The sequence below is a fragment of the Vicugna pacos genome, chromosome 5 (genome assembly GCF_048564905.1).
Source record: "Vicugna pacos chromosome 5, VicPac4, whole genome shotgun sequence".
In the NCBI taxonomy this organism is placed as follows: Eukaryota; Metazoa; Chordata; class Mammalia; order Artiodactyla; family Camelidae; genus Vicugna; species Vicugna pacos.
The window spans coordinates 94,004,689-94,025,734 of record NC_132991.1 but is presented as its reverse complement, the minus strand read 5'-3'; the positions used below and the strand labels follow the sequence as shown (position 1 = coordinate 94,025,734).

At 35.3% G+C, this 21,046-nt stretch overlaps 1 protein-coding gene across 3 annotated transcripts in view; it reads right to left on the bottom strand.

Moving 5' to 3' along the window:
- The window catches only part of RBM44 (RNA binding motif protein 44), a 36,817-nt gene that overhangs the window by 12,598 nt on the left and 3,173 nt on the right, over nt 1-21,046 (bottom strand). For 2 of the 3 annotated variants that reach the window (XM_072961938.1, XM_072961939.1), the window contains exons 2-12: nt 13,444-13,534; nt 9,158-10,767; nt 8,804-8,862; nt 7,120-7,278; nt 6,274-6,457; nt 6,146-6,168; nt 5,929-6,013; nt 4,114-4,228; nt 3,432-3,563; nt 1,141-1,220; nt 956-1,029 (exon numbers count right to left, since the gene is read on the bottom strand). In XM_072961938.1, coding sequence (XP_072818039.1) covers nt 956-1,029; nt 1,141-1,220; nt 3,432-3,563; nt 4,114-4,228; nt 5,929-6,013; nt 6,146-6,168; nt 6,274-6,457; nt 7,120-7,278; nt 8,804-8,862; nt 9,158-10,767; nt 13,444-13,516 — 2,594 coding nt within the window. In that variant the 5' untranslated portion in view covers nt 13,517-13,534. The remainder of the gene's footprint in view (nt 1-955; nt 1,030-1,140; nt 1,221-3,431; nt 3,564-4,113; nt 4,229-5,928; nt 6,014-6,145; nt 6,169-6,273; nt 6,458-7,119; nt 7,279-8,803; nt 8,863-9,157; nt 10,768-13,443; nt 13,535-21,046) is intronic. The other variant, XM_072961940.1, reaches the window with a different exon arrangement.

Below are 21,046 nucleotides of genomic sequence, written 5' to 3'. Positions count from 1 at the left end.
ACTCTTTTACATTATGCAATACTCCTAGGATTACAACACTACTTTAATATAATGAAATACACTAACAACACATTAATAGGTCAAAAAAGCATATGATCTTAAGTCAAAGCCATTTAAGACAAAATTACACTTAATTTTAATAAATTTCAACCCTAACTAAAAATAGGATCCTTTCTTAATTGATTTCATATCTGAAATAAAGAATTATCATTTTTTGTGATAAAATAGTAAAGGCATTTCCACTAAACCATCACTATTATTACTTGCTACTTCTGAATGTTCTGATGTCACAAAATAGGAAGTAGCAACATACATATTGGAAATGACTATATGTATATGATATAGCTATCTACCTAAAAAATAAAAAAGCATCAACTAAAAAGTAATTAAAATAAAAAATTAAATATAATTTTCGGAGTACCTACTACATGCCAGGCTTTATTTCTATTGCTTTACTTATTTAGCTCATAATTGTTTCACAGCAATGCTCTGTGGGTATTATTATTATCCTCACTTTATGGCTGAAGAGCCTAAGATAGATACAGGTTAAGTAACTTGTCCAAATTCATTCATCAAATTACTGGTGGAGCTGGGAAGTGGGGTCAGGCCATCCAGCTGCAGGGTCTGTTCTCCTAACTGACGCTCCCTACTGCCGCCATGAAAGGCCATGAAACAACTGCGAGAACTGCAGGAACATCAGGACCCTTCCCATATCTCATTAACAACAAGTTAAAAATGTAATAAAAGAAGATGTGATTAAGAACAACACTAACTAATGACTGCAGCTCTTTATCAATGTGTATCCCTTTACTAGGCTGGGAAACCCCTCTGGGAATGGCCCCTGTCTTAATCACCACTGTGGTTGATGTTTGGGACACAGAAGACCTCTGTTCAGAACCTATGGCACACAGCAGACACCTGGTGAATGTACTTTTACTGAATTTGAGAAACATACCTGTAATTAGGAGAAGAATCATAAATTGCAATGTCAGAAATTTCGTATTTCTGGAAATGAGACCTTAAATCAGCCTAAAATAAGACATATAAAAGTTTGTAAAAGGGAAAAAAAACAACAAATAATCAAAATATAAACAATTAATAGATTTGAAAATGAGGCTCGAAAAGTAAATCCTGGCATACCTCAGACACTGAAGGGCAGAGACCACCAACATGTACCAAGTAACCTTTATCTCTTCGTAAGGGTTCAGCATTCTTCATTTCTGCTTATCGGTAAACATACGACAGAAGATAATCATTATTGTATTAATATTTTTAAGAGAGAATGTGAAAACTGTTAAATGTTTCATTATTTATTGTCACAAACCTTATTGTAAAGTTAAATATCAGCACTAGGCTGAAAACCAAGAGCCTAGAGGTATAATTTCAAGATTTTTGCTAAAAACAAAGAGATAGGATTGGTTGATAATCTCCTGCAGCTCAAAAATGGATCAATAACATCTAAACAGAGTAATCAAGAGTTACATTATCACTAAGAAAAGCATCTTTCCTTTGTCTCTGGCTCAGAGACGTGCTAAGATGTAGGATGCACACATGCTGATGCTGGCGAGGGCTCTCTTTGTGTACATTCCTTTGCTGGGGAAATATCACAGCAAGAAAAATTTTAAATTAGACAAAAATACCAACAGCAGGTACACAACCTGTGGTAATGGTAATGGCACATAAAGAAAAAAGAGGGGACAGGTAACTTGATTTAGATAGCACTATTTTAGAAACCAGAAATATTTTTCTTCATTTGATTACAAAAATCAGAATTCTTAAAGTGAATTTTCATCTCTATTTTGAAGCAAAACAGGTCTGAAATAAAAAAGGATTTCATGAATTGAGATTCTTTCAAGTTACTACCAAAACCTATACCTGGCGCGTATCTGATGAGTAAGTTCCTAAGAGTAGCTTTTACTTATGTTTTATAATTTTCTATATAACAGGATACATGAAGTTTTTTTTCATTAACTACTAATAGCCTAGCACTTAATGAGTATGTCCCATATTCAGGCAATACGCTAACACTTCGTGTGCACCGTCTCCTGTAGTGCGCATGGCCACCACACGCAGTGGCAGTTGTTGCCATTTCCACTTTCCAGAGTTTAGGTCACAAATCTAGTACATGGTGGTGCTGGAATTCAGGCAGAATCCTTCATCTCTAGGCAACAATGCATAAGCTTCTTCATTAAGTTACTTTATTTAACTTACTGATCTCTTTGGTTTATAACATACTATACAGAGAAAATGGTAGGACTATGTGCCTTTATACTTTTACAGTGGCGTGAGGAGGGAGCAAGGAGCTGCAATATAGTAGAAAAGGGCAGTGCTAACAATCAGGAGACATACATTCTACCCAACACTTCAACTTTCACTAGTTCAGTACAGTGTATCTACTACCCCACCGGTGCTGTACCTGGCACTGGGGATAGGCAGTGAACAAAACATATAAACATCCCTGACCTCGCTGACCTAATATTTTGAATGTGGAAAGGCAGTCAATATATCAAGTAAGCAAAATACACAGTATTTGATAAGTGACAGCGAGAAAAATAATGCAAGGAAAGAAAAAAGTAGTTACAATAAAACTAGATAACATAATGCCATTAAAAAAACTGTGTATGTGTATTAAATAAAACTGTAAATGTGTATTAAATATGTGCATAAAGAAATACAAAAAAGAATGGTAATAAATATTAGTAGTGGTTATTGCAGTTGGAGACACTTCAGATAATTTTAATTTTCTTATACTTTAATATTTTAAAATCTTAAACATTATTTAGACAAGCAGGAAAAAATAAAACTATTGCTATTACGACAAATAAAAGAGAAATCCATAGAAATATATAGAAAAAATAAGGAAAGATAGCACATTAGAAATAATGGAAGGGCAATAATCAGATACCAGATGAAACTCCAACTATTATAAGCGATTAAGTGCTATCAAGAGGAAAACATTCTTGAAATAGACCAAATTATTAAAGTGAGGGAAAGTACACAGTTTTCATCTCTCATGCCAACTAGGTAGTCCTGGTTGCCTGATGGAAACTGAGCCTTCCTCTGTTCACCATGTATGTACCCCATGCTTGGAAAGTGCCTGATGAGGTTCTGAGGAGAAGAATGCCTAAAAGAGTAGTGATGTTGGACTACAGCAGGGAGAGAACGATGGGCCTCTACCTACTCAATCTGGGATTTAAGCTTTTAGCGGACAGTTTTCTGAAAGAGACATGAACATTTTAAACTGATTTACTCTTTAAAAAATTTGACATCCAAATGGCCAGTTTTCTTGTTCTTCATATTTATAAAGAAAAGCTGCAAACAGGAATAAAATATTGAAACAGTGCAATCCCCCAAAATAATACAGAAGAAGGTAAGCACTATTTTACAAATGAGCTACGTTAGGATTTCTCAGTAAATTGTTAAGAACCAACCTAGTGTAAACTTCGGACCCTCTTTGTCCTGTTCTGTCTGATTTTCTTGTATTCCTGAGAAGTCAATTCCTGTCAAGTTCTCTTTAGCATCAAACCAGTAGTCTTCACTTGTTTCTCGGTAATTTTTGCAGCCTGAAAAATTGAACACAATTAGCAATGAATTATGTGTAATGTTTAACCCTGAGAAGTTATTTGAGTGATCTGCTTCCCAGGTTTACTTTAATTAACACTGATTCCTAGGTCATTAACAGCCTTACTGTTTTGATTTTTAATTAGTCTTTATTGAAGAGACATCTTTATAGACAGAAAAAAAGGGACAAAGCTGTGCTGCAGCTCTTTTATTTCATTAAAAATTGACTTAATAACCTTTTTGTAATGATCATAATCTATCTTCACAGAGGACAAGACTAAAAAAAAAAAAACCCACACAACTGACAGACACAAAATGGAAAGAAAATTTTCAAATTGGAAAACCAGAACAAAAGCCTGTATTATTATCTGACATTATCAGATATATTTGACTTTAAAGATATCAAGTAGATATAATAAGAACATACTTAACATTCATAATCAGAATGACTCCAAATCAAAAATATTTAGCTTAATGAATGGGCATGAGGATATTTTAAATCTTATTATTTCTTTTCTGGCAATGACATAAGACACACATTTTTAGACTGACCTTTATCATCAAGTTTTAGTTGACTGAAGTCTACATCTATATCACTAGTTTTTAAGCCATCCTTCTTGGGTGATGTATCTTGTTTAGGAGGACTGTTGTCAGATAATAGGGCCGTCTGAGTATTAAAATAATAAAAACAACAACAATAAATAAGCACTAACAGTTACTGCACTCTTGCTATGTGATGGGCACACTTCACTGGCATTATTTATCCCTCACATTACAACAAACGCTATGAGACAAAATCATCATCAACCCAAGTTTACAGGTGAGCAAACTGATCTAAGTAGCTTGTTGCTTTATGTCTGTCATACAATAATTATGATTTGGAACTAGTCTATGTAGAGTGACCACATGCTAACAGTACCATTATTTAGCAAAGAGTGGCATACGCTAGAAGTACTTGAGATACTTTGCAGGGGTATACATACAAGAATTTTTCACATTAACATTTACCAGTTATATATTTAATTTAATGTGTGCTTATGTATACCTTTTGTTTATGGGGAATAATAATTCTTTCCTATATGTAAGTAAGTTATTCCTTACATATAATTTTTTTAAAAGGAGCAATCATTAAAAAAATACAAAGCAAATATAGGTAATACATGGCTATGAAAAACTGTGAAGATGGTACACAAGTAGCTGAAATTTAGAAACACCCTGCACTAGACTGGCTTTCATGCATAACATTTTAATTCAATGAGACAGGGATTAAACTTTAATCCTAACTTAAAGTAGATATTGTTTCAGAGCCAAAATTAAGATGATAAAAATTATTTTACATCTGCATCTTGTACTTAAAAAAAATTATTGTTCTGCCCAAATAAGCAGGTTATACCACTGCTACGTTTAAAATGTTGGGGAAAAAAACCCCTCCAGAACATTGTATATTATTAAGTGGAAAGTTGTTTAAGCAAACTATGTAAGAAATTTGAAGATACAAAAACCTGGTTTTAGACCTTTTAATTCTTTGTGGATAACTGAGATTTTCTTTCTCTTTTTTAAAGAATAGAACGGAATAAATAATTTGCTAAAGTAATTTACTTTTAATCATTTATCTTAATAGAAAGGAATATAAATCAATCAAGTATCTACTTTACTTTTGGCTTCTGGATGCATCTTACTGTTTAAGACTACCCAAATAATAATACAACCTCAGGGTTAAGACCAAAGTCAAAAGGTAGGAACAAACATCAGTGTTTCTACCCCACTGCCTCACTTGATAATGGAATATAACATGTTTCTGTATCATTTCACAGTTTGCAGAAGTGTCCTTACACAGACTGTCATCTGACAAATATTTCCTTGGGGGAACAAGAGAGACTAAGAAAACCCATGAGAGGCATTTAAAAACTATTTTTACCATTGCAATAAAGGACGAATTGAAATTTTGCCCTGTCTAAAATGAATGGGATATTATTTTATACTATCTCATGAGATGAAGGTATAACATGTTAGTTTTAACTACATTGAATTAACATAATGGTGGCCATATAATATGATCTGCCTGAGATAGTCAAGGTTTATATCAATTGTCTTGGTGAATTATTAACATCACTACTTTTCATCCTCAAAAGTCTCCTGATTTGATAATAATTATATGGTCACTTTACCCAACATATAACACCGACATTTGTTTGATCAGGACATTATGTTCCTTCTAATCAGTTATATCCCTCAGATGGTAGTACACAAAGTAAGCCAGTTGAGTGAAAAGAAGGATGTGAGAGCGTCTAAAAATTGCAGTTTACTTTGCATAAGCCATAAAATTAAAGATTTACACTGATGAGCTACTTTAAAAAAAAATCTCACTTGAGAAAGTGTCTTTTTTAGGCTCGAAGAAATGTCAGCATCACGTGTACTTTGATTATCTAGTTCAGAATCTGCTCCTGAAAAGCTAAACAGATAAACATTTCATTAAAGAACTTATCAATGTTGTGAATAAGGACAAAAACAGAAAACAAAGTCAACTGAATTAACCAACTTTTAAGATCTGATGAATTCTAAATTAGATGAAAACATAACTTACACATGTGATTCTTTTTTCATTAACTGGGAAGAGGGAAGAAAAAAGAAAGAGAAGAAAAAGCTTTTAGTTTAAAATGTTTTCTATCTAAATAAAGTAAAAATTTGCATTCCTAAAACATAAATACATACCCTGGAAGCAAAAGTAGAGAAGGTAGATAATAATTTTGATTCTACTGACAGTGGAGGCAGCTCTTCTAGTGGTATTCCTTTGTTTATTTTTTCTTTCAAATTCATGTATCTAACTTTTAAGTCTCCTAAAACTGACAGCAGTGCTGGTCCTAATTCCTTCTTAGCAGAATTACTTGATAAATTCCTGTTCAAAAATTGAGTTCACAAAACTAAATTATTTAGGTCCAAATCATCCATTTAAAACTAATATCAAATTATAAACTTAATTCTAACCCTACTAGATCTCTAGAAGTTTTTCTTTTAAATGTTTAATAAAAGAAAGGGAATCACAGAAAATGTTTTTCTAGGGGCAGTACAAGCAACCTTCAGTATTTGTATAAGCCAGAGAGAATGTGCTAGAATGTCACGAAAAACTCTCCACCTGACTTCATCTGTACTTGGACTTTATAAAGAAACATCGACTCTACCTTTATACTGGATTCATCAACCCGACACACACTGTTGTCTCTCCATTAAATTAAAATGTACTACTTTAAAAAGTCCATTACACCTAGGCCAGTTAACAAGCCCAGTTATAACCTACCCCTCAGTTTGCCCTTCAAAAACGAAAACTAAAGAAACTTTCTAGAATAAACTTAAAGCTTAGTGATAAATTTCTAGGAAAATAAAGATTTAAAATTAACAGTCATCTATATCTATAAATGGAGTATAACCTTTCAAATTTGTGAATCACTGTTGTACAGCTGAAACTATACTCCAATTAAAAAAAGCAGACAATAAATAAATAAATAAATAAATAAATAAATAAATAAATAAATAAATAAATAAATAAATTCTAACAATCACCTATTTAATCCTTCCCTATTTTCCATTACAAGTTTGTAAATATCACTGCAGTGGCGATGACACATTTGATAGTGAACATTCAAAAGATGCAGCTCTGCTTTGATGGCTCTCTGCATTATTTGCTGACAGCACTTTGTCTCTTTAGAAAGTTGAGGTTCCCTTTGAAATAAAAAATTGGATTAGGTAAAATTCCAAATATTTTTCTGTGTTAATGACATGCCTCCGGAAATATTTTAAATTTCTTACATTTCTCTGTCAAGTTTAAATCAATTTCTACTAAAGATGGAAAGATTGCAGGAACACATTACAGGTGCAGAAGACAAGGATGTCAAGAGTCAAAGCGAAATATATGCTTTCTAGAAGAGAGTAAATAATTCTCAAATACATACTTTATTTTACCAAAAAAGGGATTCTGAAGTAAAGTACTAACTTATTTATCCAGAACCGACGGATTTTCAACCTAAATCAAGCACTGGTCAACATTTTTATAAGTTACAAACATTCTGGATGGAAACTGATTTTAAATATGTTATCTTTTTAATAGAAGATAGACAAGTTACATTTTTCTTAATAATAATAAGGCTTACTTTATTATAAGCAAATATTCTGCTGTTATATCAAAAAGCTCCAAAATCACTTATGTTTTTTGAATGTTAATAGTTCTTGGTTAATAATTCTTCCCCTGCTACCAGCTGCCACTCCTAACTGTTCTCAATACTTCTGCCTCTGGAAGTCAACTCTTTTTTTTTTTAACATTTTTTATTGATTTATAATCATTTTACAATGTTGTGCCAAATTCCAGTGTTCAGCACAATTTCTCAGTCATTCATGGACATATACACACTCATTGTCACATTTTTTTCTCTGTGAGTTATCATAACATTTTGTGTGTATTTCCCTGTGCTATACAGTGTAACCTTGTTTATCTATTCTACAATTTTGAAATCCCAGTCTATCCCTTCTCACCCTCCACACCCCTGGTAACCACAAGTCTGTATTCTCTGTCTGTGAGTCTATTTCTGTCCTGTATTTACGCTTTGTTTTTGTTTGTGTTTTTTAGATTCCACATATGAGTGATCTCATATGGTATTTTTCTTTCTCTTTCTGTCTGGAAGCCAACTCTTATTTAATTTTACAGGACTGGATACCGATTAAACTCATTAGAAGAATAAAGGATGAAGGAAAAAGCAAATTATCTCAGAGCATGAAAACTAATTTGGTTTCTCGGAGACTTCTCCCCTTCTCTCCTTTCCCCCACCCCCTGGTTTTCCATGGATGCAAAGTAAATTATACAATGAATTATAATCAAGGTTAAAACAGCCCAGTGAAAGTAGTTTATTTCTGCAAATAAATGACGTTTTCCAAAGATGCTATTTTGTTTTGGTCTACAGGGAATCAAATGAAAGAAAATGAAGTAATTAAATCAGTATGGGTTTGGGTTGAATAAAGATAAGATGTCACGAGTTTTTCTGAAGCGATTATTCAGATCGAAATCTCAATATGAAAAGCTTTAACATCCTATATTATTATAATATTTATTTGTTCAAAGGCAAACATCTGAAGCAGATGATCTCTTAAAGTCCATCTCAGGTTTATTCTATATGGTTAAGTACCCTGCACAAAAAGCAGATTACTATTTTGATTATTTCCCCACATGCATTGCAAGCTTATACACCTGACTTACCTTTCAGAATGTTTCCTTAAGTCTGTGATAGCACAGGTTTTTCTTAATTCCAGGGAATTCTGAAAACATGATTTAAAACCATATTAGACAGATAACGACAAATAATATATGTTGTTATCTCGAATTCCAAACTGGTAAGATGTGAACCCAACCTCTAATTGACTCTGTGGTAGTAACTGTTACCAAAGAATAAAGTTGGTAGCAATCTATTCACCATTTTGCTTCATCCAGCATTTTTTCACAAAAGCCTCAGAAATCCCTGATATAATTCAATGAACCAAAACATTTATATTAGCATACAGTGCCTTTTCATAAAGTCAAATACATTTTTATTATTAATCATACTGGTTTTACCTTATTTAGGAAATTTCCATTAGGTTTCAAACTGTCAACAGAGAGAGATTTTCCCAAAGATCCTTTGGTCACAGTCATCTGCGTGTCCTCATTATCTTGACTATATGACCAATCCGTATTACAAGCCACACTTCGTTTCTCACTTTGCCATCCACCAGGCTGTTTTTTATCCATCATTGTTATCTCTGTGTTGCTTGACGTAGACACTACAGAAGACCTTGCACTTGTTGCCCTGCTGGTTGTGAAACAAGCCCTAAAATCAGTGCTAACATCCACTGTCTGATTAACTGTGACTGTACAACCTGCTACATCGGTCACTGATTCAGGGCACAGTCCTTCCATGTTGTGAAAGCGTGCTTTATTGGTGACATTGCCATTAGCAGCTTTTGGGGAGCCACCTTCTTCTACTGCCTGATTATCTCTGATCGCAGACCTTGGTAGAACAGAAAAGTCTAAGGCTGGGTTAGAGGTGTTTTGTAGGCTTTCATAATGTGAATACCCACAGTCAGAAATTACTGAATTATCAAAAATAGAGGTCCAGGAAGTTTGACAATCTTTAGAGGGTTGGAGTAATGTCTCTAAATCTTTGCCCGGTGGTAATGTGCTTGGATTTTTAAGGTGCTGTAACATTTTGTTCTCAACAACTGAATTTCCACAAAAATCTTTACTTTCAGTTATTTGAGATTTAATTTTGCCAGTATAAATTTTGGTTTTTAATGCTTTTTGATGGTTCAAGAAACCACTCTTAGATTGAGATTCCTGGTGTTCAAGAGGGCTACTCCTTAGTACAATTTCATCAAATACTGTGTGGTACGTTGAACTAGTCTCTTGTTCCTTACACTTTCCATGCTTTGGTTCATGATATTCTCTCAACATAACAGAATTCAGAAATTTGGAGACATGAGGTGAATCTTGTCCAGAAACATCAACTGAATCTAAAGAGATGCTAAAATTATTTTCCAATTTAACATGATTATCTTCTAGATTGCTAGCACATTTAACTTCATAACCTGAATTTCTTAATCCCAAAACTTCCATGTTAGATATGTTTAATGTTGTTGTTTGGTCAAAAGATAAATGGTGGTTTATATACTCTTGTTCTTCCGCACTGTGATATTCCTGCTGTGAGTCTTCATCCATGCCATGCTTTTGCACATCTTCAGCAGTTTCTTTATGATTGTCAATAGAAATCTTGTACATTCTTTCCAAGCCAACAGTCTTATTACCCTGATGTTCCAAAATATCAAAAAACACCTCCTCTCTTTTCTGCATGCCAGAATCTAATTCTGAATTTAAATGAGTAAGACTTTCATTCTTTAGTTTTGACTCTGAATAATGTATAGAGTATGTTTCATTCAAGAAAGCATAGTCAATACTATCTTCAAACTCACTTGACTGAGAGTGAGTACTCTCTCTGTTAGTATCTGGACTCACAGTAAAAGATGGTTCCAATAAATCTGTTTTGTCAATACTGCTGATTTCTTTGTCATTAGCTCTTTTTCCTAATGCCAAGGAATCCCAGTCATCATCAAGAAAAGTAAACTTGGCTTCATCACAACCACTGAGAGGTGACAACAAATTTTCTTTCTTAGGATCAGAAGGCTCATCTGCTTTAAAAAAAAAAAAAAGGATAAAATGTTAGCAGCAATATTACAGAATTCAAACACTAGAAAAGACCGTAGACATGTTCTGGCCCAAGTGCTTTCCAAATAGCAATACTTTTTACATTACCCATTACAAATATTCCTGAACAGTTGCTGCTATGAACTGAACTGTGTCCCCCACAAAATTCATTATATTGAAGCCCTAGCTCCCCATGTGGAGATGGGGCCAATGGAGGTAATTGAGGCCAGATGAGGTCATGAGAGTGGGACCCTCAAAGCAGGACAAGTGCACTCTGAGAGCAGAGACACCAGAGAGCTTGCGCTCTCTCTCTCTCCTCCATGTGAGGACATTGCAAGAAGGCGGCCACCTACAAGCCAGGAGGACAGTCCTTACCAGACCTGACCATGCTGACACCCTGATTTGGACTTCCAGCTTCCAGAACTGTGAAGAAACAAAATATCTGTTGTTTAAGCCACCTCTGTGGTATTTTGCTATGGTAGCCCCAGCTGACTAAGATAGTAGTGAAGACTCTTCTTGAACTCTTTCAATGGCAAAGCCTTTACTATTTAGAAGGCAGCCAATCTTTGGGTGCCTCCTAGTGTCGTGGTATCAGCCTTAGCCACTGCAGAAATAAAGGGAAGAAGATACGGGTGTCGTACCCAAATAACTTGTGGCCTTCATAAGAGTCACAGATAAGAAAAGCACACATAAATATAATATAGTTAAAGAGTGCTGACAGAGGTGTGTCGATTAGAGGTAAATGCTTAAGAAAGGAGAAGTAGACTTCAGAGGAAATGTCACATTTAAATGTGTTTTGAATCAAAACAGAGTTATTTTAAGCAAATTAAACAACACTTACAAAGTTAGCTGTGTGAAAAAATACGGCACTTTTCAGGAAACTGTAAGCCAGCTTGTCTGAAGTGAAATAATCTCTGTGGGAGCGACAGGAACTATGAACAGAAAGAGGCCTTTTATGATGTGTTAAGGAGTCTGGCTATTATTTTAATGCAATGGAGGACCACTGAAGGCTCCTTAAAAGGTAGTCACGTGAATGGAATTGAGTTTAAACACCTCTGGCAACAGTAAGAATGAAGGCTTGAAAGGGGAGACTGGAGGGACACAGACCAAGAGCACAGAAATGGGACTGGAAAAGAAGAGACTCGTACAGAAGTTCCACAACTGACAAGACTTGGTGGTCAATTAGAAATGGCAGATGAGGGATACAGAGATTAGTGGCTTTCAAGTATTTTTTTTCTTTACTAAGAACAATCAGAAACACATTTTGTTTCAAGATCTAGTACACACTACATATATGTGCCTGTATAAGTGAAACGAAAATTTTACACAAGTTATTACTCCAACTATGTCCAATGTATTCTGCTGTTTTCTAGTCTATTTCATTTTATTTCGAAAAAAAGCTGATCATAATCAGCAAAACTGATTTCATGAATCATCAATTAGCTACCACCTGCTTAAATATCTTTCTAGGATAATGCTAGGGTTACACCTTGCTATTACAGGTGAATGGGACTATTTGGTGCTAAAGAGACAGGGACCTCATGAAGAAGAGTAGATTTAGAAGATGAAGAGGAAGAGCAAGGGAGGGGGCAGAGGGAGAAGATAATGAGTTGAGTTACAGCCAAGTGGAGTTTGAGGTTAGCGATAAAACACCCAGACGTGAATGTCTAATAAGCTGTTACAAATATGGGGTTGGAGCTAAGGAGAGTAGTGTCAGGAATAATTATAAACTCATGTGTTGATTATGTCTTTCTTAGAGATTTATATAAGAGTTCATTATAGATTCTGGATACTAATTCTTTGTTTTTCATATTTCTAAGTGACTTTTTCCTAGTTTACAGCTTATCTTTTAACTGTTCATAATATTTTGTCATGCCATGAGTTTAAAGATTATTTAGTTAAATGAATCAGTGTTTTTTTCTCTGACTTCTGGGTTTTGTCTCTCTGGCCTTCCCTATCACATGATTAGATATATATATATGTATATATAATTCTATAATTTTCTAATTCTGTGTGTGGATGGATGTGTATAACATTTGGCCTTTTCACACTATGTAGAGTTAATTTTTCTCTCTATCATAAGTAGGAATCTAAATTTTTTTCTAAAACAATGGTCAGTTGTCCTAATATAATTTGCTGAATAACCCACTGCTTCCCTTTTAACTTGAAATAGCCTTTTTATCATGTTCTAAAGTCCTCTTAACAGTTAAACCACATCTATTCATAAGCACATAAAGGTTAGTCATCTTGCTTTTCATGCCCTTGCTGATCATTTTCTCTTCTACCATTATGACAGAAAGAGAAACTTTAGATCTGAGTGAAGAAAAAAACACATACAACTTGGGTAGCAGAGGTCAACTGGCCCACTTTCCACTTATTATTGTGAAGGCAACTGTACCTTACCGAAAGCCTGGCTGGACAGAAAGCCTGCCTTCTGGCTCACCTCTATCCTAAATCTTCCGTTTACCTGAGAGGTCCTGGGTAGGCTGTCGATACTTACCAAAAGTCACCCGAGTAATTTGTCAAGTTAAAAACATGCTGAATCTTACCTTACTGGCAGGAAGGCTTAAAAAGTAGCAGCATTGGAGGGGGGGACTATCTGGTCTAATTACATGCAATACTTCTCTCCACTCAGAATAAAGCCAACTGGACTGGCTCCTCACCTTTCTGGATGTTTCCTCCATTTCTGTGGTAGTCTTTACCAGGCGCTGTCTCCAGCACTGCAATGGCCTGCATCGCTCAAGGATATATATCCTAGAAGAGGATAAGTATCAGCATTGTATTTTCAAAACGATTAGAAAAACAAGAACTAGACAAAGTGGTTATTACAGCCAAAGATTCTAATATCAGAGGGCTAATAAACAAAACTGGTAAAACATCTGAATAACTTCTTCAAAAGCATGAAAAGACAGCTACATAAAAGACTGTATTATTTAAACAGACAAGACATATTCTTTTAAAATTTCCAAGGCACATTTAAAAACATGTTAGGCTACCAAAAAAGTCCTAATCCAAAAAACAGAGTATTAAAGACTACAATGTGAATCTGTGTGAAACCTGGATCTAAAATGTTTCCAAAACAAACTGTAGACTTATTAAAAACCAATGACATAGTAAGTCCATACAATGAAATATCTTTCAGCAACAGGAAGGAGCAAACTGACGTATGTAACTTCATGGCTTAATCTCAAAAACATTATGCTGAATGAAAGAAGACAGACAAGAACTTACACACTATATAATTCCATTTAAATGTACAGAAAAGGCAAATTTACAGAGATAGAAAGTAGATTAGAGGCTGTCTGGGGCAGGGGATGGGAAGAAGGGTTAATTGTAAATGCGCATAAGGGATTTTACTGGAGGGATCAAAATGTTCTAAAATTGATTAATGGTGTGATAGCTGAACCACATGAGAAGCTGACTGAAATCACTGAATTGTATATTTGGAATAAGTAAACTATATCTCAATATAATTGTTTCAAAAAAGTTAGTGACAATGGTTCTTTGAACCCTGCTGCTACATGAGGAAGCCCAAGCTGTCACTTGCAGGAAAACCAAGTTACCCTAATGGGCACACATAAGAGACCCCAGAGAAGATCAGCAGAAAAAATGTCCAGCTTATCCACAAAATCATTTTGAGCCTTCTGGCCTCTAGTTATCTCCACTGTCTACACCCCTAAAAAGCTGAAGTATCGTCAAGAGAATTCTCGTGACCAGGTATGACAAAGGTTCCTGATGAGTTTGGGGAAAAAAAAAGAATTGATTTTGTTCTAATTCTCAATGAACTATTTTTCAATCAATGATCCTGAACAAATCCCCCAAGTTTACTCTCCCTCTTCTACAATGAGAAGACATTACTAAGCAGAAGAACTCACTCCATGGAGAGTCTGTCTAGCTTTGAAATCTGACTTAAACACCTAATAAACAATGCGAAAAAAATTAATGATAATGAGAACATGGGATTTTCAAAATGTATGGAAACTGCTCAAAGCTGTAACTAAAGTCACAGCTTTAGGTGCTTATTAAATAAAACCAAAATAAATGAATTAATAAGCAGTCAAGTCAAGAATCTAGGAAAGAACTAAAAGTCCTTACATCAAAAAGTTAAGGGTGGAATTAGTTAAGACAAGAGCAAAAATGAATAATTTAAAAACAGCAAAAATGATCATTAAAAACAAGAGAAAAAATGAGAAAAGGAGCATTTTAAAATGAGATGAAAATGTACTTTTAAAAACTGAAATTGCTCTATATACCTTTGATGGATAATCTGTAACTTTAACCAAAATAACCAATTTTGTAAGAAAACAGTTTAAAAAAAACTTATAGAAAAAGCTGAACAGAGAACCAACAATAGAAAAAAATTGAAAAGGCTATCAAAGATTTATCCTATATCAATTCCTATCAAGCCTACAAAACTCTTATTTCATTTGTATAAGCAGAAAAGTTCTAAGTCAAGTGAACAAAACTAGTTTGAATCATAAAAATAGTCACGGCCAGAAAAGGCAGTAACTCGAGCTTGGCTTACAGAGGGCTCTGTGTGACACACAGACACTACCTGTAAGTGAACGGCCGCAGCACCACCAGCCCCTCAAGGACATCCCTGAAGGACACTGGGGAAGGGAAATTCTTCAGTGGGCAGAACTTTGGGCAGTTCACCTGGTTGTTCACTTTGCCTGGAAGAAGAAATGGCTAGATGTGCAATTATATACCAACGCATGGGCTGTGGCCGGTGGTTTGGCTGGATGGTCAGGAGCTTAGTAAGAGCATGATTGGAAAACTGGTGACAAAGAAATTTGGGTAAGTGGAGAGACTTCTCTGAATGGGCAGAAGACATGAAAATATTTTGTGTCCCATGTAAACGTTCATCAAAGAGCGTCCTCAGCAGAGGAAGATTTTAATAATCAAGTGGATAGGATAATCCACTTTGTTGATGCCAGTCTCTTTCCCCAGCTACCCTGTCAACACCCAGTGGGCTCATGAACAAAGGAGCCTCGGTGGCAAGGATGGAGATTATGCATGCACTTGGTAGCATGGACTTCCACTCACCAAGTCCAGTCTGGCAAATTGCCAGCAACAGAGACCAACATTGAGTCCCCAGTGTGATGCCTTCCCCAGGGTGATCAGCCAGCTACCTGTTGGCAGGTTAATTACATTGGACTGTTTTCATCATGGAAAGGCAGTGTTTTGTCCTTACTGGAATAGGTACTTACTCTGGAAACAGATTTGCCTTTCCTGTACACAGTGCTTCTGCCAAAACCACTATCCACGGACTTACAGAATGCTTATTCCACTGCTGTGGTGTTCCACACAGTACTGCTTCTGATGAAGGAACTCACTTCACAGCAAAAAGAAGTGGGGCAATGAGCCTGTGCTCAAGGAATTCATTGGTCCTACCATGCTCCCCACTATCCTGAGGCAACTGGCTTGACAGAACAGTGGATGGCCCTTTGAAGGGTCAGTTTCAGTGCCAGCTAGGTGACAATACCTTGCAGTGCTGGGGTAAAGTTCTCCAGAAGGCTGCATATGCTCTAAATTAGCACCCAACATATTGCGCTGCTCCTCTGATAGCCAGGATACACAGGCCCAGGAATCAAGGGGGTGGAAAAGGGAGTGGCACCACTCAGTATTACCCCTAGTAATCTACTAGCAAAATTTCTATTTCCTGTTTTCATTATATTATGCTCTGCTGGCCTGGAGAGAAGAATGCTTCCACCACGAGACATGACTTCATTGAACCAAACGTTCAGACTGCCTTCTGGACACTTTGGGCTCCTCACACCTCTGAATCAACAGGCAAAGAAGGGAGTTACAATGCTGGCCAGGGTGACTGATCCTGACAACCAAGAGGAAATTGGACTATTGCTTCATAATGGAGGTAAGGAAGAATTTCTCCCGAATACAGGAGATTCCTTAGGGAATCTTAGTGTCACCATGCCTTGTGATTATGGTCAATGGAAAACTTAAACAACTTTATCTAGTCAGGACCACTAATGGCCCAGACCCTTCAGGAATGAAGATCTGGATCATCTTCTAGGTAAAGAGAACACACAACAGGTAGTAGAAGAAGGTACAACTACGTGATCAGTTACTGAAATGAGGACTGCAACTGTAATGAGTATTTTCTCCTTATTTTGTTATGAATATATTTGGTATACAGACATCTATTAAACAGATACTTTTGTTTCCTTTCCTTTCTTATGTAAAAATAAGATTGCTGACTATATTAGTATTTAAGCATCATCAATTTTACATAACAGTATTTAAGAGTAAACATGACTCAAGATTTTACCTCCTCATCTAGGAGAACAGGATTAGTACATTTTCAGTTGTACACATGATCGTTGTATGATGTTAGGTGAAATTATGATCCTGTAATTGTCTTTATGTGGAAATGAAGCACGGTTTAAGGAAATGTGTATGGGTACCAAGTTGACAAGGGGTGAACTTGTAATTGTTAATTTAACGTATCAACTTGACTAGGCTAAAGGATACCCAGATAGCAAGTAAAACATTATTTTTGGGTATGCCTGTGAAAATGTTCCTGGAAGAGATCAGAATTTGAATTGGTAAACTGAGTAGAGAAGATCACCTTCACCAATGCCAATGGGCATCATCCAGAAGGCTGAGGGCCTGAATGGAACAAAAAGTTGGAATAAGGGTAGATTTGCTTGAACTAGGACACCCAACATCTCTGGCCCTTGGAGAGATGCCTGCTGCTTTGCTTGGAATCCCAAGCATCTTGCTCCATGGTCTGCAATGTGCTTCTGGTCAGGAAGCCAGGCTATCATAGGGCTCATCTTGTAGGATTCCTTTCTTTCAGAAATTACAGTCCTGTACTGCCCATTATCCAGTGTCTGAAAGCAGTTGTTTCACACACATGGCCCAGCTTTCAAGTTGTTTTATAGCAACACAATAAATCCAATCTCTATTACTTCATCATGGTCAGAAATCTCAGTATGCTTGAGAGTAGGTTTTCTGACTACAGTACAGTTAAGAATAACAAAGAGGATAATAACCTTCCAAATACCTGGAAATTAAATCACACACCTGTAAACAATTCATAGAGAAAAGAATATATCAGCAATGGAAATTAGAAAATAATGTGAACTAAATGATTATGAAAATACAACATATGAAAGTTTGTGAGATACAGCTAAAACATTGCTTACAGAGCACGATACTGTGTTAAGTGCTTGTATTAGAAAAGATGGTTTAAAATTAATTACCTACCTTAAGAAACTAAAAAAATTAGAACAAATTAAACCCAAGTTAGGATAGAAATAATAAAGGAGATAAATAATACAAAAATAGATGACTTGGTTAAAAACACATCAAAAGTTTTTAAAGAGATTAATAGAATTTATAAACCCTTCACAAAATTTATCTTAGAAAATGAGAAAACACAAATTACTAATATCATGCATGATAAAGGGGACATCACTACAGAATCTACAAGTATTAAAATAATGAGGGATATAATGAAAAACACTATCTGATAAACTCTACAACTTGAACATACTTCCATGAAAATGCAATCTGGATGTAAGAAGAAATAAACAATCTGAATAGTCCCATATCTTAAAAAAAATTAAATCTGTAATTAAATTTTTTTCCTCAAAGAAAATTCCAGATGTAGATGATTTCAGTGGTGAAGTCAATCAAACAATTAAAGTAGAAATAAAGTCGGAACTGTCTTAAGCAAAGTCCTCTAGAGAAGTACGGGTGAGGGAAGATTTCCCAATATGTTTTACAGATCCAGCATAACCTTGACACCAAACTCTGAGGAAATTCCAAGGAAAAAAATACCAATACTTCTCATGTACACAGACTCATATGTCCCAAAGTAATTTTTGGCAAAGTAAATCCAGCAACATATAAAAAGGATAATGCATCCTGATCAAATGGAGTTTTTCCCAGGAATGCAAGTTTGGTTTAACATTTGAAAAATCAATGTTATTCACTACAGTAAGAGAACAAAGGAGAAAAATCACATGATCATTTCAAAAGATGCAGAAAAAAATTTGATAACATTTATTAAAACTCAGAACCAATTCATGGTAAAAGCTCTCAGCAAACCAGAAACAGTAAGAAACTTTCTCAATCTAATAACATGTATCTACATACAAAAAACCCAAATGAACTCTAAAGTTAACATCATACTTGATGATGAAAACTTAAATAATTCTGTCAAAAACAACACATTTACTCCCTCACCACTTATATTTGATGTACTTGAGGTTCCTAGACAGTAATAAAGAAATAAAAGCATACAGATTGGGAAAAAAGAGACCATATGATAATGCAGAGAAAAACCAAAGGGATATATAAAGAAACTACCAGAACTAATAGGTAAATTTAGCAAGGCTGAAGAGTACAAAGTCAATATATAAAATGAGTATATTTCTATATTCCAGCAACAAACAATTAGAAAATGAAAATTCAAAAACAGTACTACTTACAAGAGCATTAGAAAAACATGAAATACTTAATGGTTAAATGTAATGAACAAATAGAGAGATATATTACACTGCTGGATCAAGAGAATCAATATTGTTAAGATCTGTTCTCTACAAACTGAGCTGCAGATTCAACACAATTTCATTCAGAATTGCAGACCGATTTTTTTGGTAGCAGTTGACAAGCTGACTGCAAACTTACATGGAAGTGCAATGAACCTGGAATAGCCAAACAATCTAGAAGAAATTTGGATGACATATTTCAAGACTTACAAAGATACAGCATTGGTAGTATAGAATGTTAAGACTAACAGGTTAAAGAACAGATTATGAGAGTCAAGAAAGAGAGCCACTTGATTTTTAAGAAGGGTATTAATTCAATTCAATGTGTAAAGGAAGGTCTAAGGCCTATTCAATAAATGGTACTGGCACAACTAGATTTCCGTAAGGGGAAAAATACCAGGATCCCTACCTCACATCACACACAGTAACAAAAGTTAATTGGATCCCATTTCTGAATGTGAAAACCAAACCTATAAAGTTCCTCAAAGAAACGATAAAAGAACATATTCATATCTTTAGAGCAGGCAAAGATTTCTTAGAACACTGAAGGTGTTAATAAAAAATTGTTAATTTGAACTTAAGCAAAAATATTAAATTTCTGCTCATCAAAAGACACCACTAAAAAGTGAAAAGACAAGCCAAAGACTGGGAGAAAATAGTCACAATTTATATTCCAACAGGGGACTTTTACCTAGATTTGTTACGGAAACGACAGGCCAGCGAAGAAACAAGCACCACTCGGAGGGTTGGAGTACTCAAGATGTATTACGCCGGCGGGCTCAGAGGGGCTTCTGCTCCGAAGCTCTGAGCACCTCCAAGACGTGTGCATGAGGTTTTATAGGGTAAAGTACAAGCTTGGGGTATTCAGCCAATAGGCATGGAACAGCTTTAGCAGCATTATCATCACAAAAGTGGAGGCGGGGAGGCAGTAAACCAACACTCCAAAGCCAGATATCTCTCTTTGAAAATCCAGCTGGCTAGCAAAAAAAAACATGAACAGCAAACCAACACTAATTAACTTAGATTTACGAGTTAATCCAGCAGAACTCAGATCAGTATTGCGATACTTAGATTTGTGAGTTACCTTGTTAGCCCAGACCAGCTTTTCCTTCACAGATTATGTAAAGAATTTGCACAAATAAAATCTTAAAAAAAAAAGGCAATCTAATAAAAGGGACAAAGTACTTGGAGTTTTACTTCACACATACCTAACACAAAGCTTATAATTACTTTTAAGTGTATGAACAAGTGTTCATCATTAGTCATCAGAGAAATGCAAATTTAAACCACCAAGATACCACTTCAGTCACTAGAATGGGGGGAAAAAAACCCTGATAACACCAAATACTGGTGAGGATGAGTTGCACAAACTGGAGCTCATACATTGCTAAAGTGAATATAAAATGTTGAAGCCATTTATTTTGTAAAACTGGCAGTTTCTAATAATGTTAACCACATAACTACCCTATTATCAAGAAATTACATTCTAGTTTCAGGAATAAATACCCTTCTCTAGAGAATCATTCTTTAATATGTTATTCAATAATGATCGAACCCCTGTTTACTAAGTCATATGCTAAGGACATGGAGTCCCTGCCCCAGTGAAGAATGATAAGCATACAAAAATAAGCAATTTCCAAAAGTTGCACCGGAGGATGGGGACAGAGCACATTAATCTTATGTAGAGTACCTTTTTTTAAACTTGCCTGATGTAAGAATCACTTAGGGCACTCCTTAAAAATATAGA